This window comes from Pagrus pagrus (assembly GCF_965226575.1).
Source record: "Pagrus pagrus genome assembly, chromosome: 16".
NCBI classification, from domain to species: Eukaryota; Metazoa; Chordata; class Actinopteri; order Spariformes; family Sparidae; genus Pagrus; species Pagrus pagrus.
Window position 1 is genome coordinate 21,086,761 of NC_140200.1, and position 27,211 is coordinate 21,113,971.

Genomic DNA, 27,211 nt, shown 5'->3' on the forward strand with positions numbered 1-27,211 from the left:
GTGTCAAAGAGTTCATTGAACTCAACATGTTACAAACTAAACTTGTCCGTCTCAGTTAAAGGAAGAATACGTAATAATTAGTAATATGAATGCAGTTTTGTATCCTTACCTGTCAGACTGACCACCAGCATCAGAAATAAAGAAAATGTAATCTACCTGAACTCAACCATCGTGTTTCTCTCTCGGTCTCACACTCACACTTCTGAAAAGTTATCGCAGCATCTACTTGCTGTGATGAGGAAGAAGTCACATCCTCATACTGACTTATAATACGTCTTGTCACAGTCTAATATTTAATTATTTGATGATCTTTTAAATCTTTTTTCCATCTTTATAAACTGACAAACATCTGCATTTGATTCATATTTGAAGATTGTTAGTTGAGATAAATATTTGCACAAATGCAACTTATTGTCTTTATTTAGTTTATTGCTAAATACACAAGCCCTGAGGGGCAAGTGAGAGGTTTTTTTTTATTTCTGGAGCTCCATTTTCGAAGTTCTTAAATGTTTGTGTGTAACACAGTGAAAACAAAAAAAATGTTCTCATATTTTGTTTCTTTCTGTTGTACTCATTTTGACCACAAGAGGCTGAAGTGACCACTACTCATCTCCTGACTGAGATGAAAAGCACAAAAAAAAACAGCTGTGTGTGTCTGAGATGGAGGTTGGAAAACACTTACACTTATTAATTCTTCCATTCATGTTGTCCTGCAGCAGTGTGAGGACAGTGAGAGTCTATGCATCCATCAGCGTTACGCACGAGTGCAACTGCAGTAATTCTAGTTCACAGCGATCACACTGACTGCTTCACGTCACATACAAAGTTTGATAGGTGAACACTATTTACTTATTGAAGTGTAGTTACGGTGAACTCGGCCTGCATCATGATCAGGACTCACAATGAGGATATGGAGTGTAACGACTCTGTGAGGCCTGTCACTGACTTTAGTTACAGACTTTGATAAATCCATATACATAAGTCCACATGAGCAGGTGGTGAGGATGTTCCACATGAGCTGACTGGTGAAGGTGCAGAGACTGCACTGCACTGCACTGTTTGTCATACAAACCAACCAGCACACAAACACAGACACAAGCAGAGAATGTTTGATTTGAGTTTTCCATGCTGAAATCTGTCAGAGAAACTTCAACATTGCTGTGATTAGTTGTTTCAAGGAATCAACTCATCGCTGTAGAACATGTACAAAAATAATCCTCTTCCCTGCAAGTGTCCAAATGTCCCACTCACAATACATGAAAATACTGTATTACAAATAGTCTACTCAGCAGATATACACATTCTCCTAAAGTACAGGTGACCATTAACCCTTATTATGAGGAGCAGCTCAACAGTTGTATGCTCCCCCTGCTGGAGCCTGCTGGTAACTACTACTGTTGATGTTAAAATGGCATTTTGAACATAAAACATGAGAAAACACAAACACACTGTAATCTAACTGCTGCAACTGACAGTGAACACTATGACCATAAACTATTGTGTAGCAAGAAAATGCTCAAATATCAGAATTTGAAAAATATTACATATGAGGTCATGAAATGTAAATCCTTGATCTGACTTGCTGATAATTCACAATATTCCACCAGTGACACTAAGAGCAGATTAGTATGACATATTCCTCCCCAAAAGAAAGACATGACAGTCATGTTACATAACCTGCTAACATGTACTGTAGCAGATGCATCTTGTGTTTAGAGCGCAGAGAGGAAATAAAACTCCCCTGAAGTATTTTCCTCTTGTAAAAGACATTTCGTGTGAAAATGTATTTTTTTCACAGGACTCGACACTCGATAAAAATTATATTTTTGAACTTAGAACTTCTGGTTGGAACTTTTGGTGGTGAAATTTGAGTTTTGATCATCTTAAAGCAGCTTATGATGAAATTTATTATTTTATAGATGTTTCTATACAAAACATAAATGGTTTGATGTTTATGTCGATAAAGGCTGAAAATACACAAGTCAGTGGGTTCATTTATTGATTTATTGAGAGAGATATAGATGTTAAAATGACTGCATATCAAACAATAACAGCAGATACAAAAATAACATAATTACAATAAATCTTTAACTAAAGACCAACGTTTTTTTTTTTTGCAAAACAGTGTCTTGGAATGTTTTGGTTATGATTTATTGATCACAAAGTAAAATACAAGTGTGACCTTTGTACTCTGGTTCATGAAATGACCTGGGATCCTCAAAGCACCTGTTTTCTGATGCCTACACTCCAAAGCCAATCTGGCATTTACTCTTTTTACAGATTATCATATTAAAGCTCCTGATCGCAAATTCATCAGGAAAAATGTACCATATATTATCTCATTAGCTCATTTACATTTCAAGCAGCCACATAATGCTGTGCTAATGTGCTACTAGTTAACCTACTGCACCCCGTACTGGATAAAAGGCTTGTTACAGCAATAAATCCTCAAAACGATCATCAAGCATTCAGTAAAATCCATTATCAATGTAAAACAAGTGTATCAGTGTGAGCTGTGGCTACACTGTGGCCTCTTATTTCTTTGGTTAGTTGACGGTGGCGTACAGGTTGCTGGGATCAGCAGACGCTCCAGCAGAAAGAGAGGAAGCTTTGATGGTGGTGTAGGTCACTGCTTCATCATCAACATCATCTGCATCTTTTCCCTGAACCTGAAAACAATAAACAAACAACACAACAAATAAATCACACAATATTATATTATACAGAATAATGCAAGTAAACGCAACCTTATGAAATCCAGCAGCACATAAACACAACACGATGAAATAACAACAACACAAAGTGATTCAGTTTGAAGTCTGAAGATTTCCTGTTTTTCTTACCCGATCTCTCCTGTTGGTGTTCCTGGTGTAGCTGACGGAGGCGTAGCAAACACCATCTCCAGGGTCAGCCTGCACAGAGAGGACAACATGTAGATTTAATCTGACTCACACTTCTCACTTTATTCTGTTCTAGTTTAACATTATTTTACATTCTTTTAATTCTGCCAACGTGCTCATGCTGTCTCTCATGTTTCAAATGACGTGTCAACATGTTGTGTAGCAGTTTATCTGTGGTGGTTTGACCTCTGTTTGACTACTCATGCTCTCCTCTAGTGTAGTCTGTGTTATCTGACTTCCCTTTTTATCTTTATCATACAATCTGACACCACCAACCGTCTTGGTAGCGTGTGATCTCACCGTGCCCTGACTGGTTTCTGGAGCAGACTGAGTCACTGCTGGGTTTGAGGTCAGTCCCTGAATAAACACAGTTTGGTCAAAAAGCGTCTTACAGTTCACTTAACACACATGTAGTCAGGGTACAATAAAAACACCTGTGTAACATATGCAGTACATCTGTGCAGGATATTATACTCACAACATTGTCCTCCAGCCGTGTTTTGTTCTCTGAAAAGACAAAAAAGAGAGTTGACTTTAGCTTCCACAAAGAAAATCCAGTTTGTTGTAACATCTTGTTTAAAAAAGTTTTCTCTGTGCTCTCACCTTCAGCTCTCTTCCTCCTGATGACTTTCACAACAATTATTAAAAGTGCCACTAAGACCGCAGCCAGAATGATGAGCAGCCACCGCCAATCTGGAAACATAATGAAAATATATGAAGCATGTTGGCTGCAGCTTCCTGTTGAAGAGAGTTACATGTCATTTTAATTTGACACTTTTAGAACAAAGACTGCATCCAATGTAAACACAATCTTAATCTACTTTGACCAAACAAGCAAACACAACACATTACCCACTGAACTCAATGTCCACTTACTGGTTCTTTATGGAGCTTTCAGCTGTACGTTGCAAGGACAACAAAAAACTTATGATACAACAGAAACTAATTTAAAATGTAAAAACATTCATCCATTCACTGATGAAACAACATGAACCAGGAAACAGAGACACAAAGTGTCTGTCAGCATCTCACAGATTGTAGAAGCAGATAAAAATGTTCACTCACTACCCTGTGAAGCATCACCGGTCCCAGACCCTGTTGTTGTTGTTGTTGTTGTTGTTGTTGTTGTTGTTGTTGTTGCTGCTGCTGTGTCCTTGCCTGAACAGATAAACACAACTTAACAAACTGTTCAGTACAAAACGTGTGATGTAACATTAAAACTTCAAATCCCTAAAATAAACATATATCTTCTGTAATTATTCACATCAGTTTGAAGATCAACATATTCTCACCTGGTTTCTTTCCTGATGACTGAAGTCTGAAGGGAAACAGCTGCTGCTCTTTGTTACCATCAGTCACTGAACAATTCAGAAATTTAAACTCTGACTTGTAAATGTGATGAGAAGTCAGAACATGCACAGAGGCAGAGCAGGAAGACTGTGATGTAGTTACACCTTGGTTATCTGTATCCACCTCTTTACCCTCATACAGCCACTTCACTGTGTGTGTACATTGTTCATATGTCGACACAGAGCAGATTAATGTCACCACATCATCGTTCTGATGTTCAGTCACTGGTGAAGATGGAGATATTGTGAGAGAAAGACAACAAGAGTAAAATTAACTTCATCACTGTGATCATAATTATTGTAATGTTTCACAGTTTGATCTGAAAACATTATGATGTAAATACTCACTGGAGACAACAGACAGATGAACCTCAGAGTCTGGACCTTGATGTATGTGTGATTTGTATTGTCGGCAATTATAACGACCAGCATCCTCGACTGTGACCTTCTTCACAACCAGAGAACAGTTCTCTGTAACACTCAGTCTGTCTGATTTAACTTTGATCTGTCCAAGTGTAACCAGCTCTACTGTTTGTTTGTTCCCTGACTCACTGAAGGTCCAGACAGTGCTGTCACATTGTTGCTGAGGCTTTATCACATTTTCACAAGGCAAAGTGACGTCATCTCCAACTCTGACAGTGAAGGAGGCTGGAAGGTTTCCAGCTGCTCCTGTTCAGATCAGAGAAAAATATGAAAATAAACTGAAATGAGAAAAAATCTGTGATATTTCTTTATCCTTGTTTCTAAAAGTTCACTAAAGTCACCACGTTGTAAACAAACAACACATTTTGTTGTCTTTCTTCAATCAAATATATTTAATAAAGTACATTATTGCAATGCACCTTCCATTTCTATATGTGATATACGTCTTCTTACCTGTGAACTGAAGCATCGCTGTAAGAAATAAAGACATTTGAATCCATTTGAACTGGACCATCATGATTCTCTGTCTCTCTCCTTCTTCTGTCTCTGTTCTTATGATCATCTGAGTTTCTAAAGTTGTGCTTTAGTCGAGAGAAGCTGCACCTACTTCCTGTGGTTCATATGGTGTCACTTCCTCATTCTTAATCTTAGTCTGTTTTATGTTTTTATCCATCTGAATATCTTGTAAATGTCCAAACAGCCAAAAACTCTGTCACAACTTCCACTTTCACAGAAATTAACAGTGACATGTTTCACCTCCAGAGAAGAAGAAGAAGAAGAAGAAGAAGAAGAAGAAGAAGAAGAAGAAAAAGAAGAAATAGTTGTTGACCTCCTGAAGATGGTTAGTTCAGTTAAATGTTTGCTGTTTCTTGAGATAGTGTTTATGTTTAAACAGACAGGATTCATGGTGATGTTTGACAGCACACATGAACAGACAGGTGAAGAGTCAAACTCCTCGTCCAGCACAGTTTGACTCTTGATGTCCGTGGTGTAATATGGTGATACTGTAGCAGCTGGAAAGATCACAGATAAGATGATATGTTAGTGGACTGAGGTCTGTTGGTTCCTCCTTCTTTCTCTGCACTTGTTTCTCTCAGAGAAGTGAAGGGGAAGTGTTTTGATGAGAATGTGGGTACAACAGCAGCATCAAGCCTCCACAATATGTGCTGTTCAACTGGACAGTTACAATACTTCACCTGTGGTCTGGAGGTTTTTCATGCTGTATGCTCACTGCAGAAACGACTAGTTGGACATTTAAGATGTGTGAAATGTATTTCCATCATTTTAGGTCAGAGTCGGTGGTCCTGTGCATCCAAACCTTCTGAAAGTAGCCTGAGTTATTAGATTTCTGGACATTCTCAGCTCACTTTGGCTGCATTTCTATCTGTATTAAGACATATTTTAGTGTCCAGAGAGAACAGAGCTGTTCAAGCCACCAGAGGGAAGGTTTACTACTAGTAGAATCAAGACATTCATAGTAGAGAATATTCACTTTCCATTATGACGCTGTTAGTACATGAAGGAGTCACAAAACACAGAGTAGAGTGAAGTGGTGAAGACGTCTTTATTTGCAGATGATATTGTTAACAGATATAATAAAGAGAAGACTGTTACTGACTCCATTAAGGCTGAAAACACATTCAAACACACTCAAATATGTGAACAACAATGCTAAATGAAAGTGAGTTAAAATGAGACATCTGGTGGTTTGTAGGACTTACAGCAGCTCTTCAGTCCTGGAGCTGAAGCACTGCAACACCTCTGTGATTGTAGCTGTTTTTGCAGCAGCTGAGTTCACTTATGAATTGATGAAATTAGAGTTAATGTAGTAATATTAACAGAATATCAACACAACAACTTTAGAGAATATTGTGTCGAGGAAAATCAGCACTTTGATACTTAGGGTACATTTCAGAGCCTGTACTTTATTACTGTTACTTGAGTAAAGAGGTTGAATCAGTACTTCTGTCTTTTTTAAGTATCTGTACTTCTGCTTGAGGAGAGAATGTGTGGACTTTTGCCACCTCTGATGTGCTGATTCTTCTCACAGCATCTACTTCCTGTGATAAGTAAGAAGTCACTTCCTCATAATAACTTCAGTCTGTTTCTCCACCTCAGTTTGCTGTTGAATTTGTGTGTGATATTTTGTCACATTTGAACTTTTACATTCGATGCATATTTGAAGATTGTTAGTTGAGATAAATATTTGCACAAATGCAACTTATTTTCTTTATACACTTTATTGTGAAACAGACAGGATTCATGGTGATGTTTACAGCACACATAAACAGACAGGTGAAGAGTCAAACTCCTCGTCCACCAGTTTGACTCGAGCCTGTTAGTCCAGCTCAGACTGAAACACAAAGAGCTCGGCACAGAAAAGACTTGTGTCATATTAATGAATAAAAACAAATACATTCAGTCTAACTCTTAAAAAGATGTTATGATTCTATTGTTATCTACTCATGTGAAATATGATGAGATGATATTTAACAGCAGTGGACTCGTTTCTCTGGTGAGTTGATGTAGATGATCAGTGGAGTCTGACGGAGGCAGACGGCTCTCCGCTGTTTTCATAGATCACTGTACCTTCATCTTCATCTTCATCATTATGCTCCTGAGGAAAACACAACACTCTGGGTGAAAATGGAGCAAATAAGTGTGGAAATACAAAGCAGCTCCAGAGAAACAGTTGAGTTTGGAGAAGAAAGAGCATTATTAATTCACTGTCCTAACAAACACTCTGAGGAAAAGTTCAGAGACTCAGACATGTATTTTGTTTTTCAGATTACAATCCCATTTCTCTGACTTTCAGACTTCCAGTGCTCCACGGTTAGAACAAGGAAATCCAAAATAATGAGTTACTTTAAGATTCACTACCTGACGTCCTTATAGTCTCAAAAAACAGCGAGCCCAGTCACCAGGATAAAATGATGGCAGTTAACGTTTCTGCAAACCACTGATACTTTCACATTTGTGTGCATCATAAAGCTACTTACAATACTGACATTTCCACTAAATCACTCGTATCACATTCACATTACATTCTAATGGTCAGACTTTCATATCTGGAAGTCCCGAGGAGATCAAGCTGGTGTTTCAACATTTGTAAGCGTGACAGCACTGGATGTTTTTTAGGAAACCTTGCCACAAGTTCCAGTTGAGTTTGAGGCGTCAAGAATTGGTGTTTTAAGCCAAAACAGCATCTTTTTTGAACCCTAACTAAAAGTGGTTTTGGTGCCTAAACCTAACCTGAGTGTTGTCAACACATTCTCACTTCCAGGTAATGAAATTCAGTAGCTTGATCAGTGGCCTTAAACTTTAAACTATGACGCTCTACTGCAGCTGCTGACAAACACTTCACATGATCACATTATTACATACTTTTACTTTTGGACTGTTATCAATGTTGTCAAATGGTCGTGGTTTTCTTAGGTCTAGGTGCAAAAACTTGGGATTTCCGTCTTACATTTTTCCTCCACTGTTGAAACTGAACACAGTTCACACTTTAGTTTAAAACTCACCCTGTTTTCTTCTCTCTGTGTTTTGTTCCCTGAAAAGACAAAAAGAAGTCCAGTTTAGTTTCCACAGTGAAAGTCCAGGTTCATCAAAGCTTCCTGTTTCATCTGTGGTTGCTCTCACCTTTAGTTCTCGTCCACATGTTGACTGTAACAACACTTATCAAGAGTGCTGACAAACCCACAGACACAATGATGAACCGCCACCAAACTGAGAAGAGAATTTAGAGCAGTTAAATATAATCAGAGGTGTTTTGATGATGAGCTCTTTTACTGTCTCTATACCTCTGATATCTGAAACAAGACAGTGTCTTTTGCCTTTTTGAACTGAATGTAGTTCTGATCAGTCTCTACCTTCTTCTTTAATTCCAATATTGTTGTTTGTAAATGTGTGGGTTTTTTTTAACCTTTTGATGGCTTAATTTTCACTGATCTTGTCTTGTTGACAGTGGTTGTTGTTGCATCACCACCTTGATGAACACAAACCAGAAAACAGAGAAACAAAGTGTCTGTCAGCATCTAAAAGATGTTAAGAGAAGGGGAGAGGGAGAGAGAGAGAGAGAGAGAGAGAGAGAGAGATTTTTTTATTTTTAAGAATAACTTTATTCTGTCATTCTTCCAAAAAACTATTTACAAATAAATATGATCATGTTCAGAAACACAGACAAATCAATAAATAAATAGTCTTTAAAAAATCACAATAACTCCTCAGAAAAAAAACAGCTGGCCTTCCTTCACAACACATCATAATGAGTCAACATCAGGCTGAACTGATCCACATCCTTCATCTCTCTGTAATAATTCAAATCGATCATTGTTCTAGCTTTGACCATCCTCCTGAACAACAGTGTCCGATCAATGTCTGCTGAGTCATCAATCTTCCTCTTCCTGCTCACATAAATAGCCATCTTTGCTTGTCCCAATATAACGTTTGGAAGTTGACATTTGTGTTTGGCTGACTTGCTGTATTTAAAACCAAAAATGAGGAACAGACAGGAAAGCATTGACTGCTACTGCACCGCGTAAGAGCCTCCACTGTAGGTCGGCTACCCTCTTTGTTAACGGAAGCTTGCATAAGCCTCTCCAGGCAGGTTTGACATCACGTCTCAAGTGCAGGTGACCTTGCCAAGGTGTGTCAACGTGATCATGAAGCTTGTTTTTGTTTAGACACTTCACCATCATTCTGTACAGAGCTTTGCCTTTGACCTCTTCTAGGTTTAGCAGAGTACAACTGTTCTCATCCAGAAAAGTACCAGCACAGTAACCAAACCTGGGATGAACACCTAAAGGAGGAAAAGGATCATCAGCATTTGGCACAGTTACACTGTTACAGTAGTCCTCTAACAGGACACACTCGTGTCCAGTTAGACACTGTTTCCAGTGTCCAAGGAGCTGCTTGATGACCCTCACAGATCGTATTCCCAGTCTTGCTGCTTGTGCAGCTGCATTGTTCAATTCAGGTCCAGCAATGTCCACCACAGACCCAAGAGTTAAAATCCTTGCTCTGCAGAACAATTCTGTCACTGCTGATCCTGCTCAGCACGGGGCGTCCAACTGTCCTCCATGCACCACTGGCTCCTTCAACAACCAGTAAAGGGAGTCACTGTGCTCCGATCTCTCATTCACCAGTGTTTTCCACACTGTGAAGACTCCACGGTAGAAAGGTGGTAGAGTCTGAAGTAGGGGTGGAGCCGAACCCGAATACGGTATTGTTTTTTACAAATACTTATTTCGAACAAATACTTTAAAAAATATTTGTATTCGGGAACAAGAAAAACATCATATCAAAAAGCTATGTTTCCTCATGAGACCGCAGTACATGCCCGGATGAGTGAGTGAGTGAGTGACGTTCAGGGGTCGGGGGGGTGGGGGCGTCAAAACACTGCTGTTCCGACCCCCCCGCCCCCGCTGCTGTCCATGGTGCTGCTGAACCAGGTGACGTTGTGTACACTCTGCTTGTGGTTTGTCTGTGAAGCGCGCGCTGCTCAGGGACTGGGCAGATCTGTCCCACTTGCTTTGTCCCTCACTCCGTTGGGAGATCTTCCACAGAGTAAAAGAAATACACACTGTTTCTCTCCCCCGCTCCGCTCGAGCGCCGGCTGAACGCGGCTTGCATTAGAAAGAACAGTTCTTTTAAGTATTAATTGTTTTTATTCTGTCTGTTCAACGTCCTCCAACAATAGGTGGTGGTGGGGTTCCTAATGTTCACAATGATATTTTATTAGTTGTTGGTTTAACCATGGATGAGGTAATGGCTGTTATGTTATTTTCTTTTCAATGACATTCCTTGTTACATGTTCATTGCTGGATTTATGGAAAAACATCATCCAATATTGCATATCCATAATTACTATAATGGATAATTTAAGAATACTTACACTATAACAAAAATTAGAAGTGTAACTCAAAAAAAAATTATTTTACGCCTATTTTGAATTTTACTCGAATACAAATACAAATACAAATACTTTTCCCCCCTCAACAAATACAAATACAGATACAAATATCGGCTGCTCTGCACACCCCTAGTCTGAAGTTTCAAAGTTTATACATCCATTAGAAACAATGAGACCTTGCAGTCCCAGACCACCAAACTGTTGTAGGACCTTGTGTGCCAGCAGTCTCCATACCAAGTCTTTAGGGCCAAACAGCAGTCTCTGGATAAAATGGAGGCGGAAAGCAGCGCCTCGACTTGGTAAGTGTATTACTTATACTTTTCTAACGTGTATTCCTCACCCAAGAACACCCCCAAGTACCTCAGCCCCACTTTCTTGCATATGAGCCCTCCTGGTAGAGCCAAGGTGTTTAAAGTCTTTTTCCCAATGAGCACAGCTTCACTCTTTTTCCAGTTAACGATGGCAGAGGAGATTTTGTTTAAAAAAAACTACATTTGCTTCTAAAATATGAATATCTCTCTGTTTATTGAGGATAATCACAACATCACCTGCATATGCAGATAACTTAACAGCTGAAGTGTAGCCTGGAAAACAGACACCTGAGAGCTCTTTCCTCAGTTTGTTTAGCAGAGGTTCAAGTGCAAGGGAATACAACATCCCAGAAAGAGAGCATCCCTGCCGTATCCCCCTCTGGACAACAAAAGGTGTAGCCAAGCCACCATTAACTTTGAGTATACTCGCAATATCACAATACCTGGATCTTAGCAATGAAAGCCAGGCTGAACCCAAAAGCTTTCAGAGTCTGCCATAGATACTGATGTTCAACCCGGTCAAATGCCTTTTCCAACATGGATGACCTCACTCATCACCTCTCTGAGTCTGGAAGCCAGAGCTTTGGAGAAGATCTTGTTGTCTCGACACAGCAGAGAGACCGGCCTCCAGTTTTTCAGTTCCTGTAGATCTCCCCTTTTCGGCAACATAGTGATGACTGCCCTCCTACAGCTCAATGGCAGCTGTCCTTTGCACAGACTGTCCTGGAACACCTCCAGCAGATCTCCACCAACCACTGACCAAAATGATTTGTAAAACTTGACAGGCAGTCAGTCGATGCCAGAAGCTTTACCATTTCTGAGACTCATTACAGCAGTGTAGAGTTCATCGAGAGACAGTTCTGTATCTAACGCGGTAGCCCTCTTCACACAGAGACGACGCTTTATCGCCGCAGCGGCGGTTCGCCATTTCTCCACCGTAGGTTGTGCACACAGAGCCAAGCAGCTCCGGCGTAAAAGACGAACCAGAGTATGAGTCACACAGAAAGCCAGTGCTGCGCCTCCAAAAGAGGTGTGACAGTACACGTCATGATGATGACGTGTCTGTGTTTTTGAAGGTGTTTCCCACGGTGTCCTCCTGTTAATCTAAACATGTACCCGCTGACTGTTTATAATCATATGGATGCTGTTATAATGTGTTGTGATTGAGATCCTGACCGACCATGCAATCCTGGAAAGTGACTAAGTGACATTTTTCACTCTCCGGAGGCGCATCAGAGGCGCAGCCAATTTTCCCCCCTCGCCTCATCTGAGACTTTCACACAGAGGCGGATGCAGAGAATTGGCGCATCCACATACTCTTTTTTAAAAAGCTCTCTATAGAAGCAGGTGGCATGTCTGCGAATCTCAGGGGTTCCTGTTACTGTAGATCCGTCTTCAGAGCGCAGAGAGTGGACGATGTTTCTCTGACCATTCTTACGCTCTAACCCAAAGAAGAACTGTGAGGGAGCATCCATTTGAGACGCATTTATGAAACGAGAGCGGACCAGAGCCACCTGTGCTGTAATGCCCAACAGGTTGGCTAGAGCAGCCTTTTTAGATTTAAGGGCTTCAATGTGCCCAGTAGAATCTACTAGACTCTGTAGTTCTACTACTTCTATCTCTAGGTCTGTTAGGAGACCTGGTGATGTGCTTGGTTACATTGCGAGTATACTGCTGACAAAACTGTTTGATGAGACTTTTTCCACAGTCCCACCACCGCTGCACTGAAGAAAAGCCAGATTTATTTTCCTGATGTGAAAACCATAAAAAATTAAAAAGCTTCTCTAAAAGATTTGTCATTTAAAAGACCAGTGTTAAAATGCCAATAAGCGCTATGGAGCTTAACGTTTTGATTGTGGAAAGTGCACTGAACCAGACAATGATCAGATAGACCAGTAAGAACGATTTGACACCTTTTAAAAATATTAAAATGATGCTTAAAACAATAAAAGCGATCAAGTCTGGACAGTGATATTAGCTTGTCTCTGCAGTGACTCCAGGTGTACTGCCTGTCAGTCCTGTTAAAACCTCTCCACATGTCCTTTAACTCACATGTCTCAATGAGCTGTCTTAGTCTGACAGATGAGGCATGGTGAGGCTCCAGATGATTTCTGTCTAGTTTAGCATTTTCTGTGCAGTTAAAATCACCCCCCAGAAACAAAAAATCATCCAAACACTTTTCAATGGCATCACCCAAAACATTTTAAAAAAACAATCTCTCAGTCCTCAAAACTGGAGCGTAAATATTGTCTGATATGGGTGATCTCGGTGTCAAACCAGTATATATATATATTTTTTGTATTCAAATTTTGAACTTTGCAATTGCCCATAGCTTCCTTCTACCTCCTGGTGACCACAGTAGTCACACACTTAGTGACTACTGGTGACCTATGACCCTTGTTTATTTGAAGATGGCAGCCATATTTCCGAAATAAAAATGATAATTTCAAGTAAATTATCATCTAATCCCAATAACCCAATAATCTAAAAAAAAAATTAAAAAAAGAAAAGTAAAAGAGTGGATGTCGAAACACAACCAGGGCACACTGGTGATACCACTGCTGTGAAACTCAGCATGGGGTTCAGTGCCAGCTAAATACACTCCTCTTAATAATGCCATTTTCTGTATTTAATGTGCTAGTTGTGGTCATAGCTAAGTGGTAGTGTAGTTTAGTTTCCTAAATGCTATCTAATTTTAGCCCCACATCGACTTAGTTTACATAGTTAGATGTACATGGTTAGATAGCCGCACCTGAATGGACAGGATGTGCCAGCGCGGGAGAGCCGAGCCAAGGGTAACGGGGCTTTATATGATTTTCATATAGTTACCTGGATGGTGTACAGATCGCACAGGAATTAAATGGTACTGGATGAACGATCGGGCTAGGTGTAGGGTAATCTTATCCGAACCTAGTTGTATCCCATACTCGAATGTGTTTCCCTGTAGTAAAAGGTGGTATATAAGGATAACCCCTCGGCCTTTACTGCAAACATAGTTTTTCTTGTCTGACAAAATGTCGAAGAAATTCCAGCTTGTGAATTTTGATGGTCAAGGACCATCACCTTCTTGCACAGCCAAGACTGACTGGAATCTCTGCATTATATGCCAAGATATACTCTATGACCGAACCAGCACATGTACAGAAATCGATACGGCAAGGAGGAAGTTATTCGCAAAGAGGCACAATGTGCAAGCAATCCCCCCTACCAAGGCTGCCCTAGAAGAGCATGTAAAGAGAGCTGTGTACCAAGGAGGGCATGTGTGGGGTACAGTCCTGGGGTACAGTCCTGGTGTCAACACCAGAACTACCTTCACCATGCGAATGGGGCTGGTCAAAGTCATCTGAGGGGGACTATGAACCCTTCTGGACATGTCTACCAGATGCAGGCCAGTCCAGCTATGAACTTATCTCATGCAAATGCAAGAAGGGTTGTGTTGGGCAGTGCAAGTTCAAAAAGTCCCACTTACAGTGCACAGCCCTCTGCTTCTGTGAAGGAGAGTGTGAATAGTCTTCCGTATGATAGACCCTATTTGCCTTGCTTAATATGAGTGTTATGGAACATGGAAAGAAGAGTTTTAGAAATTCTAAAGTTCGTATTAAAATTCTGCATCAGGAAAAATGTATAATTTCACACAGATCATCCATATCTAACAAGTTGGCGGCCATTTTGAATTTTCAATTGAAAAGTTCCACTATCCAAAAGACATTTACCAAGTACTATGTATGCTAAATAAGTCTGAAATATCATATTATATCCAGGATTCATAAGAAAATAGTTATTTCTGGCGGCCATTTTGAAAATGGCTGCCATGGCCGCCATGTTGAAAATTAAGGATGGCTCCATATCCAAATCTTTTGAGAATGCCTTTGGCTGTCAGTGTACTAAATTTCATGCTTTTACCACAAAATGCACGATTCCTTTACATTTTCGAACTAAGCTCTTGCACTAATGAGGGTTTAGCGTGTTTCATGGTTTTCAGCATGGCGAGTTTGAGAGAGCGAAAGCGCAAAGTGAAATTCGACCCGTCTGAAATAATATGTTTCCCCCCATATCTTTGGCTAGAAGAGAAGAAACTTGTTCATAATCACAGAGGTTATAGAGTAGTATCTGAAGTACACATAAAATAAATCATTCAAAGGTCAGGCTTCATCTGTCCATGACAGTACATTTCGAGTGAAGTAGATTTAATAGACGTAATTGAAGATCACAGTGATCTTGATTTTGGACATCGACGTTTATTTAGTTTGACAAATTCCATGCCAGGACTTGAATTACAGCGTGTTATATGTCAAATCACATGAGGAAATTATTGCCTTGGTTTTTCCGTTCAGTACGTAGTACGAAGTTATGACGTACAAAAGAATAAAAGCATTTATTTTGATGGGTGGGCCATGTTGCAAAACTTCGTAGATAATTACAACACCAGAACATTGAATTAAACAATGCAATTGTTGTTAGTTTTAATTTACTTGGGTGAAAGCAAGCACAGCGCTGTTTCTCCGCCTTCGCTGAATGAATGCGTGCTCCTGTGGCCAAGGGAAACAGTTTCCGTCGGGGATACCTACATTGGCACAACACCTGGCTGCTCTCTGGCTTCAGGGCAGGAGCGAACCACATGTCCCTCGTCCCCACAGCCAAAACATTTCATGGTTTCAGATGTTACGAACACACTGTAGCTGAATTTGTCAACTTTAAAACTGAAGGTCAGGTTTTAATGTTGGTGACTTGCACCCCAGAGGAACCATTTTAATAGAGACACCAGCTGCCCGTAGCACGACAGCTCTTCATTTTTAAAGGAATAGTTCACTCTAAAACAAAATTCAGTCATTATCGACTCACCCTTATGCTGATGAGAAGTCCAGTGTAGTTCGTTATCCCTCAAAGTGCAGCTGGAGACCCGCGGGGGTACTCTCAGGCAGTAAACATTCATATAACGAGCTTTAATGGCATCCGAGACGAAAAGGTCTATAAAATAGCAGCATGTAAATACCAGTGTGTATCTATCCCGAGTCTCGTTCATCTTGTCCGGCGTGGCTTCCGTAGTGCAAACCGCTGTGAGACTCACGTGAACGCAGAGCGTGCCTCCAGGCAGATATAGCATAGTGACTGTTTAGGCTAGAAAAATGTACTAAATGACGTTGTTTCGAGTAAACTCTGGATGTCGCCACTTCAGGACACTTGGATTGCAGTGGACGAGCAGTATGGAGGAATATTACAACGTTTTTGTGTAGTTTTATGGACCTTTTCGTCTCAGACGCCATTAAAGCTCGTTATATGGATGTTTACTGCCGGAGAGTACCCCCGTGGGTCTCCAGCTGCACTTTGAGGAATAAGAAACTACACCGGACTTCTCATCAGCATGAGGGTGAGTCGATAATGACTGAATTTCATTCTAGAGTGAACTATTCCTTTAATAAACGGAGGTGCATTAGATATCATTATTTTCTTTGCGGGATTCACCAGCGGGAGAACAGGTGTGAATGAATCATACACCACCCTCAACAACTTTCTCAACTGCAAATGTCATCCAGAAAGATGACAATCGCACTGTTCATCTGAGAGGCAGATGTTATACTTCCAAACCCTACAACCTCTCCAACAGCACAGCTGGCCTCCTCCACTGAACAGCAGACGTTTGGGGAAATCTTCACCACATGTCGGCGTGTCAGCTTCTGCAGCTCCACCTGACCTCCACCGAACCGAACCGAACAAACAATACAACACAGTCAACACAAACAAACAACATTTAACACATATAGACACTCACTCACGCTCACGCATGCGCAGAGAGAGAGGGAGAGAGAGAGAGAGAGAGGGAGATTTGTTTTTACGTTTAAAAGATAACTTTATTTATCAGTTAGTTATTCTCAAAATCAAAAGTGCATCAGCAGGCAAGAAACAAAACAAAACAAACTAACCAGAACAAAACAACCCCATAATAGTCAACAAATGTATAACAATCAGAAAGAGAGCAGCAGCTCTCCTGTCCCCCCACACAGAGCACAACACTCCTTCCACTGCCATCACCAACAATGTGATAATACGCATGTTCAACTTTGAGACGAGCAGCCAGCAGCCCCTTCATCACCTGCTCACCCTCAGTGCATCCTGAACCCTTCACCTTGTTCTTCCTGGAGATCCAGATCGCCAGTTTTGCCACGGCAAACACAACATTCACCAGAATACAAACATTCTTTTTTCTCACCTTGTATTTGCGACCATAGATAAACAAATCCAAAGAAAACTGTTCCCCCAAACCGGTGCACCATGATTTTAACACTCCCAGCAGACCAGCTAAGCGAGGACACCCGGTCAACAGGTGTACCACAGATTCCTCCTGTACACAGAACAGGCAGGCCCCCCCATGACCCAGGTCCAGGTGTGCTATGTGTCTGTTCGTAGCTATTGCTCCGTGTATAATCCTCCACTGGAGTTCAGCTGAACGCTTTTCAACAGGCAGCTTACAAGGACCTCCAACTGCCTTTCAGGGACTTATCCCGGCCAAACACCTCGGTCCACCTCGACACCTTCACTCCGACCAAGGAGCCCAGACAACATACCTTCACACAAAGCTGGTACAGCGGCTTCTTCTCCACAGTCTCAAAACTCCCAAGCCTGGGAGTAGCGAAGGTTAACAGCTTGTCCTTCTCTTCCTGCCACTCCCCTACCACAGGAGCAACAGTTAGAGCTGGAAAGCTGTAAGGGCCTCCGTCATCCCACTGTTCTCCACAGGTTTGGTTCTCCACATACATGTAGGTCCTCATGGGTCCCGGCAGGGAGGCACAGACTTCCTTCACCAGTCTTTCCAGAATCCTGGAGGACCTGACATCCATCCTCCGAGCTAAACCCTCCAGAGACGTCTCTGCGCTGTGTAGCAGATGTCCAAGTTTAACACAGCCAGCTCTCTGCAGATCACGGCACAGACTGGAGGAGGACAGTGCCTGTGATGTGATAAAGTTATTGTGCAGTAATGGTTCCTCCAGGAGTCACCTGCCAGGTGAAGCAGCAGAGTCCCTGGTGTGCTTCAGACACTGCCACGCCTCCATGACAGAGGTGTAAAAGGATGACAGGCCGGTAAGGTCCACCTCATCCAGCCGGACCTGGAACAGCTGTTTGTTGTATCCTAGTCGACTTACCCTCTGCAGAAGCTGCCCTGCAGTCTCCTGCCATCGCAGACCACACTGGTACAGCACCCTCTGCACAGTCTGCAGTCTGAAGGACATTATTTTGGATCTTATATCCACCAGTCCCTGTCCTCCTTCCTCCACTGGTAGATAGAGAGCTGCAGCCCTGATCCAGTGCTGCCCAGTCCAGAAGAAATCAACGAGGTGTTTCTGGATGTCGTCGATCAGGCTCCCAGGTGGAGATAAGACTTTCAGCCTGTGCCACAGTGTCGAGGCGACCAAGTTATTAATGACCAGGACTCCTCCCCTGTATGCGGCTGAGGCAGCAGCCACTACACCCTCCCAGTTCTGCTGTTCAAAATCCAGATCTCCCAGATACACCCCGAGCACCTTCATCCCATTTCTTTTCCACTGAAGTCCTGCTGGAAGAACAGGCATCCTGCTGTTCCCCGTGCTGCAGTACAGAGCCTCACATTTTGCCCAGTTGACCTTGGCAGATGAAGCTCTTTCGTACAAGCCAAGACTCTCTTTTAAAATACTCACATCAGCTTGCTCAGTGATGAAAATGTTCACATCATCTGCATAAGCAGCTACTGTAAGAGGCATGCTGAGAGGGCTGTTGGGCAGATGAAATCCCCTGAGTTTGTTCCTGACGTTGCACAGAAAAGGTTCAATAGCTAGGCTATAAAGCTGACCAGAGAGGGGGCAGCCCTGCCTTATTCCCCTTTCAAACTTAAACTGCAACTTTCACCATACAGCTCACACCTTTATATAGCAGACTCACCCATGATGTGAAAACATCCCCAACACCAAATGCATGAAAAACACTAAACAAATTTGTGGTCAATCCTGTCGAAAGCCTTTTCTTGGTCCAACGACAGGATACTGATGTTTGTGTCCGACACTTTGCAGATGTCTCTTACATCCCTTAGCAGGAAGAGATTGTTCATCAGTGTTCTTCCAGCGATGCAATAGCTCTGGTCCATGTTCACCATCAGGTCAATTTTCAGTCTGAGTCTGTTGGACAGAGCTCTGGAAAGTATTTTATAGTCTGAGCACAGGAGTGCCACAGGCCTCCAGTTTTTTAATGAGGCCAGGTCCCCTTTTTTGGTAAAAGGGAGACAACTGCGCTCCGGCACGAGGCTGGCAGTTCCCCTCTTTTAAAACAATCCATAAAAACTGAATGAAGGTCCGGACTCAGCATGCCCCAGAACTGCTGATAGAAATCAGCCGGCAGCCCATCTAATCCTGGAGCTCGTCCTTTTGAGAGTTGTTGGGCCGCCGTGGTCAGCTCCTTCAGGCTCAGCTCCCGGTCCATGTCGACCCTCTCTCCTTCGCTGAGCCGAGGAAGCCCCTGCAGAAGCTCTGCAGTACAGCGCTGGTCACACTCCTCAGCCCTGAACAGAGAGGAATACAAATCCACAGCATGCTGTCTCATTTGGCCTCAATCTGACATCATCCTTCCGTCCGGGAGACACAGACAGGCCATGAGTTTTTTCCTTGCCTCCTTCTTTTCAAGGTTTAAAAAGAAGGCAGTTGGAGCATCCATTTCCTTCAGAGCAATAAAGCTGGATCTCACCTGTGCCCCCTTCACTCTCTCCTGTAAGAAAGCACTCAAGTGTCTTTTCTTTTGTTTTATCATCTCCTTATTTAAAAGGGACATCAATGTGTTCTTCACACTGCCTGATATCTCCTATTTCCTTTATGGCTGCTTTAGCCTTGGCCGTGGAGTGAGATGTATACTGCTGACAAAACACCCTGATTTGAGCTTTACCAATTTCCCACCACTGACCTAAAGACTCAAAACACCCTTCTTTCCTCTCCAGTTCTCCCAAAAGAAAAGAAAGTGTTGGCAAACGGTCTTCTCCTGCAGGAGCTTATTGTTGAAGTGTAATAAGTTCTTTCTGTGTGAGAGGAAATGAAAGTTGCTGTGATGGGGTGGTGATCTGTAAACCCTACTGGTGTTATGGAGCTGTTACTGAGTGTTGGTCTGAGGCTGTGAGAGATGTATATCATTTCTAATCTAGCTGCACTCACTGTGCTGTTGTTAACTCTGAACCAGGTGTACTGTCGGTCACCTGGATGCTTTAATCTCCAGGTGTCGCAGAGATCCAGATGACCCACCAGGCTGTTCAATGAAATGGAAGACTTTGGATGAGGCTCTTCGTTCATCCTATCCATGGTGAACTGTAGTGTGCACTTCCAGTCTCCACCCATGATGATGTTACTGGGTTTTAAAAGAAGCAGTCCATCTTTCAGCTGCTCAAAGAAAAGCGCTCGGTCTGGTCCTGAGTTAGGAGCGTAGACATTTACAAAAGAAAAAGGGACCTTTTCAATCTCCACCACAACAACCAAGGCCCGTCCTCTCACAATTTCCACAGAGGACAAGATGTTAAAATCCAACTTTTAAGAAAAACAAATGGCTACCCCCCCTTTAAAATTTGTTCCGTGGCTTAAGACACACGAGACCTCAGTCCATAGAGCCCACTCAGTCTCATTGTCAGAGTCAGAGTGTGTTTCCTGCAGGAGAATTACATCCAACTTCTTCTATTGGAAGAGTTCTTTAGTTACTGCTCTTTTCTTTCTATCCCTCCCTCCGTTCATATTTAAAGAAGCCACCCTTAGCCCATCCATGGAAGAAAAGATAGAAAGGAGCAGCAGCAGACAGTAGACCAAGTGAAACACCCTGTGATGCATGACGATAATGTTAGACCTTCACTTTTTTAACGGTTCTCTTCCTCAGAGCCGCAGCAGCCTTCTTCAGTGTTGTTGCGTGTTTTTTTTAGCTGGTAGCGTTTCTTTTTATTCAGTGCTTCAGAACCAGCCAGCTTCTGCAGAATTACAGCAGATCTAATAAATGTATTTGTGTCCTGAAAGTAATCTTTAACTTTCACAGATTTCCCAAACGTGTCATCCAGGAAGCCATTAATTTCCTCTATGGAGTAAAGATCACTGTTTAGCCCCTGCTCAGCCCCAGTGAGCCGCTCAGTATCAGAGTCCTCCTCCTCTTCCTCCTCCTCATCCTCACGCAATACTTGGCTGTTTGATAAGCCCTTCCTGCCTTGCTCACTGGGAGATGGCTCAGCCTCCACCACCCTGCCCTCCGCAGCCCCCTGCCCCGATGAGCCCGGTGCTCCGTCACCATCTGGGGCAGCTACAGGCGTCTTTATCACCGGCCCTGCGGGCCAACATGGGAGTTGCGACGGCGGCGACAATGCCACCGACAGCCGGCGGAGTGCTAGCGCTCCCAGCGCTGCGGCTGCACTGGCCGCCGAAGTCATGGCAGCGGCACCGCCACCGCCAACCCCGATCTGCCGGTGCGGACACAACACCCGCTTGTGTCCAACATCACCACACTCAAAGCACTTCATGAGTCCTGCGCTGGCATAAACCATATCGAACCCGTCACCATGCTTTAGTCTAAATGACACATCCAGACTTTGTGTTTCCAGAAACATGAATACCTGCCGTCTCAGAGACATCACATGTTTTAATTTTGGGTCCTTGCAGCTCAGACCCACTGTTTTAAACCCGCTGGCGAACTTTCCAAACCTCACTAGCTCCCTCTCCAGCACTTCATTCGGGATGAACGGGGGGACACCGGACACGGTGACTCTGGTGGATGGCACCGCCAGAGGAGACACCTGAACAAACATTTCCTCAATAGTTACCCAGCTCTCCACCAACACATGTACACACCGCTCATACTTCACGAACACCACCACAGCCTTGTTCATTCTGGAGGCGTAGACGAGCTGATCATGTCCTACCACTTCTCCCACAGCCAGCAGCACCACCTCCACCGGCACACCGGGGCCGGGGACCAGCCTCACGCCGTGCTGGAGGGACAGAGAAGGCGTCGCGGCGGACGCCATCTTGCCCACCTCAATGCCGACTTTCGGCTCGTTTCTAACTTTTTTTAATAACTAAACAATGAGATCTTACCTGACATGCAAATAGAAAGAGGACAGAAAAAAAGAAGATTTAGAATAAAGAAAGAGAAGACAGAAAAGTTTGGAAAACTCTCCACTGACCTCACCTCGTGCAGCCTCACTCTCACAGAGAGAGAGAGAGAGAGAGAGAGAGAGAGAGACACTGAAAGAGATCTTTAAAATAAACAAATATGTTCTGTAATTATTCACATCAGTTTGAAGATGCAAACAAAACACATTACCCACTTCATTCAATGTCCACTTACTGATTCTTTCCAGGGCTTTCAGCTGTACGTTGCAAGGACAAACTTTCATTTATTTACTAATGAAACAACATGAACCAGAAAACACAGACACAAAGTGTCTGTCAGCATCTCACAGATTGTAGAAGCAGATAAAAATGTTCACTCACTACCCTGTGAAGCATCACCGGTCCCAGACCCTGTTGTGTGGGTTCCTTCTTCTCTGCTGTTTGCATTTGGTTTAGTTGTTGTTGTTGTTTTTGTCTCCTCACCTGAACAGCCAAACACAACTCATTAAACTATTCAGTGCAACACTTGTGTTGTGATGTAATGTTAAAACTTCAAATCCTGAAAATAAACAGATATCTTCTGTAATTATTCACATCAGTTTGAAGCTCAACATATTCTCACCTGGTTTCTTTCCTGATGACTGAAGTCTGAAGGGAAACAGCTGCTGCTCTTTGTTACCATCAGTCACTGAACACTTCAGAAATGTAAACCTTGACTTATAAATGTGATAAGAAGTCGAAATGATCATGGAGGCGCTGCAGGGAGACAGTGATGTTTTCACTTCTTGGTTATCTTCAGTCAAATCATTTTTGTTATACAGCCACTTCACTGTGTGTGTACATGGTTCATATGTCGACACAGAGCAGATTAATGTCACCTCATCATCGTTCTGATGTTCAGTCACTGGTGAAGATGGAGATATTGTGAGAGAAAGACAACAAGAGTAAAATTAACTTCATCACTGTGATCATAATTATTGTAATGTTTCACAGTTTGATCTGAAAACATTATGATGTAAATACTCACTGGAGACAACAGACAGATGAACCTCAGAGTCTGAACTACTCTGACCTTCTCTTGATTTATACTGCTGACAGATGTAAAGACCAACATCCTCGACTGTGACCTTCTTCATAACCAGAGAACAGTTCTCTGTAACACTCAGTCTGTCTGATTTAGCTTTGGCATTTTCACCAATCTGTCCAAGTCTAACCAGCTCTACTACTGGTGTGCTTCCTGAATCCTTGAAGATCCAGGTGGTGCTGTCACATTGTTGCTGAGGCTTTATCACATTTTCACAAGGCAAAGTGACGTCATGTCCAACTCTGACAGTGAAGGAGGCTGGAAGGTTTCCAGCTGCTCCTGTTTACAAGATCAGAGAAAAATATGAAAATAAACTGAAATGAGAAAAAATCTGATATTTCTTTATCCTTGTTTCTAAAAGTTCACTAAACTCACCATGTTGTAAACAAACAACACATTTTGTTGTCTTACTTCAATCATATATTTAATAAAGTACATTATTGCAATGCACCTTCCATTTCTATATGTGATATACGTCTTCTTACCTGTGAACTGAAGCATCGCTGTAAGAAATAAAGACATTTGAATCCATTTGAACTCGACCATCATGATTCTCTGTCTCTCTCCTTCTTCTGTCTCTGTTCTTATGATCATCTGAGTTTCTAAAGTCGTGCTTTAGTCGAGAGAAGCTGCACCTACTTCCTGTGGTTCATATGATGTCACTTCCTCATTTTAGTCTGTTTTAGATTTTTATCTCACTGAATTTCTTGTAAATGTCACAATTTCCACTTTTACACGTTTGAAATGTAGTTTTCTCTCATCCACAGTGACTGACAGCAACCACAAACTCTTGATCAGCAACATGAGATGCAGCCATCAGTGAAGAGGTCAGAGGTCGCAGCAGCCCCACAAAGATCCTGTGAAACTGGAATGAGCGAGTGAAGAAGACAAAGTCACTCATTACAAGACAAAGGAAAATGTTTGAGTCAATCTAACACTGTAACAAACAAACTATATGAAGACTCTTATTGAGTCTCAAGTTCACACTGTGTCCAGTCCCATGGTGAATTTGTGACACTGACGTGTTTCACACATATGTTAGTGGCCTGAGGTCTGTTGGTTCCTCCTTCTTTCTCTGAACTTGTTTTTCTCAGAGAAGTGAAGGGGAAGTGTTTTGATGAGAATGTGGGTACAACAGCAGCAGAGCTCTGCAGGTGTGATCCTCTAATGATGAGCAGATAAACATGAGAAACACACGAGGCTCACAGGAACACACAGTCCACACTTTATTAGGACAGAAGACAAAGAGGCGCTTGTCAAATTCTGTTGAAAACCACTTGAACTCCTGGAAGGTTTGGACTCACTGAGACTAGTTACAACAAACGGTTCAAACACTGATGAGCGTCCTGACTGAACTGACTTTAACTGTCACGACGTGGAGCATCAAGCCTCCACAATATGTGCTGTTCAACTGGACAGCTACAATACTTCACCTGTGGTCTGGAGGTTTTTCATGCTGTATGCTCACTGCAGACTCGACTAGTTGGACATTTAAGATGTGTGAAATGTATTTCCATCATTTTAGGTCAGAGTCGGTGGTCATGTGCATCCAAACCTTCTGAAAGTAGCCTGAGTTATTAGATTTCTGGACATTCTCAGCTCACTTTGGCTGCATTTCTATCTGTATTAAGACATATTTTAGTGTCCAGAGAGAACAGAGCTGTTCAAGCCATCAGAGGGAAGGTTTACTACTAGTAGAGTCAAGACATTCATAGTAGAGATTATTCACTTTCTATTATGACACTGTTAGTACATGAAGGAGTCACAAAACACAGTGTAGAGTGAAGTGGTGAAGATGTCTTTATTTGCAGATGATATTGTTAACAGATATAATAAAGAGAAGACTGTTACTGACTCCATTAAGGCTGAAAACACATTCAAACACACTCAAATATGTGAACAACAATGCTAAATGAAAGTGAGTTAAAATGAGACATCTGGTGGTTTGTAGGACTTACAGCAGCTCTTCAGTCCTGGAGCTGAAGCACTGCAACACCTCTGTGATTTTAGCTGTTTTTGCAGCAGCTGATTTCACTTATGAATTGATGAAATTAGAGTTAATGTAGTAATATTAACAGAATATCAACACAACAACTTTAGAGAATATTGTGTCGAGGAAAATCAGCACTTTGATACTTTGAGTACATTTCAGAGCCTGTACTTTATTACTGCTACTTGAGCAAAGATGTTGAATCAGTACTTCTGTCTTTTTTAAGTATCTGTACTTCTGCTTGAGGAGAGAATGTGTGGACTTTTGCCACCTCTGATGTGCTGATTCTTATCACAGCATCTACTTCCTGTGATAAGTAAGAAGTCACTTCCTCATAATGACTTCAGTCTGTTTCTCCACCTCAGTTTGCTGTTGAATTTGTGTGCGATGTTAGAGTTTGTCACATTTGAACTTTTACATCTGATGCATATTTGAAGATTGTTAGTTGAGATAAATATTTGCACAAATGCAACTTATTTTCTTTATACACTTTATTGTGAAACAGACAGGATTCATGGTGATGTTTACAGCACACATAAACAGACAGGTGAAGAGTCAAACTCCTCGTCCACCAGTTTGACTCGAGCCTGTTAGTCCAGCTCAGACTGAAACACAAATAGCTCGGCACAGAAAAGACTTGTGTCATATTAATGAATAAAAACAAATACATTCAGTTTAACTGTTAAAAAGATGTTATGATTCTATTGTTATCTACTCATGTGAAATATGATGAGATGATATTTAACAGCAGTGGACTCGTTTCTCTGGTGAGTTGATGTTGATGATCAGTGGAGTCTGACGGAGGCAGACGGCTCTCCGCTGTTTTCATAGATCACTGTACCTTCATCTTCATCTTCATCATTATGCTCCTGAGGAGAAAACACAACACTCTGGGTGAAAATGGAGCAAATAAGTGTGGAAATACAAAGCAGCAAGTTCAGAGACTCAAACATGTATTTTGTTTTTCAGATTACAATCCCATTTCTCTGACTTTCAGACTTCCAGTGCTCCACGTTTAGAACGAGGAAATCCAAAATAATGATTTACTTTAAGATTCACTACCTGACGTCCCCATAGTCTCAAAAAACAGCGAGCCCAGTCGCCACGATAAAATGATGGCAGTTAACGTTTCTGCAAACCACTGATACTTTCACATTTGAGTGCATCATAAAGCTACTTACAATACTGACATTTCCACTAAATCGCTCATATCACATTCACATTACATTCTAAAGGTCAGACTTTCCTTTGTGGAAGTCTCGAGGAGATCAAGCTGGTGTTTCAACATTTGTAAGCGTGACAGCACTGGATGTTTTTTAGGAAACCTTGCCACAAGTTCCAGTTGAGTTTGAGGCGACAAGAATTAGTGTTTTAAGCCAAAACAGCATCTTTTCCAAACCCAAACTAAAAGTGGTTTTGATGCCTAATCCTAACCACAGTGTAAGCACAGCGTTGTAACAAAATAAAAATGACACAGGAACCCAAAGAAATATGAAGTTGCAACATAACAAATGTAAAAGTTTCGACACATTTGTGGTTTTGCAGAAAGGTAAATCACCAACAAATGTTCTGACAGTTGGGTTTTTCCGTCTTACATTTTCCCTCCACTGTTGAAGCTGAACACAGTTCACACTTGAGTTTAAAACTCACCCTGTTTTCTTCTCTGTGTTTTGTTCCCTGAAAAGACAAAAAGAAGTCCAGTTTAGTTTCCACAGTGAAAGTCCAGGTTCATCAAAGCTTCCTGTTTCATCTGTGGTTGCTCTCACCTTTAGTTCTCGTCCACATGTTGACTGTAACAACACTTATCAAGAGTGCTGACAAACCCACAGACACAATGATGAACCGCCACCAGACTGAGAAGAGAATTTAGAGCAGTTAAATATAATCAGAGGTGTTTTTATATCCACTTCAGTGTGAAGTGATTGTAATCAGCTCATCACCTGTTTTCTCTCCTGAGGACTGACGGCTGAAGGTAAACTGCTGAACTTTTCCAGTGAAATTTTCAGTCACTTCACACTCAAAGGACTCGTGGTGCTTTGACTTCTTGAGATCAGAGGTGTGAAATGTCACAGTAGCTGAGCAGTTAGACGTTGATGTCTCCATGTCTTTATCTTCATCCACCTCTTTACCCTCATACAGCCACTTCACTG

At 41.9% G+C, this 27,211-nt stretch overlaps 1 protein-coding gene across 1 annotated transcript; it reads right to left on the reverse strand.

Annotated features, from left to right (window-relative positions):
- Window positions 1-2,521: 2,521 nt before the first annotated feature.
- On the reverse strand, window positions 2,522-5,141 carry LOC311271374 (uncharacterized protein; the record flags this gene model as incomplete). The annotated part of the gene is made up of 8 exons (XM_084377011.1): window positions 2,522-2,669; window positions 2,844-2,912; window positions 3,201-3,257; window positions 3,379-3,407; window positions 3,504-3,593; window positions 3,966-4,058; window positions 4,193-4,258; window positions 5,126-5,141. 8 exons carry the CDS (start codon window positions 5,139-5,141, stop codon window positions 2,547-2,549), a joined length of 543 nt encoding a protein of 180 aa, XP_084233137.1. The 3' UTR covers window positions 2,522-2,546.
- Window positions 5,142-27,211: the final 22,070 nt, after the last annotated feature.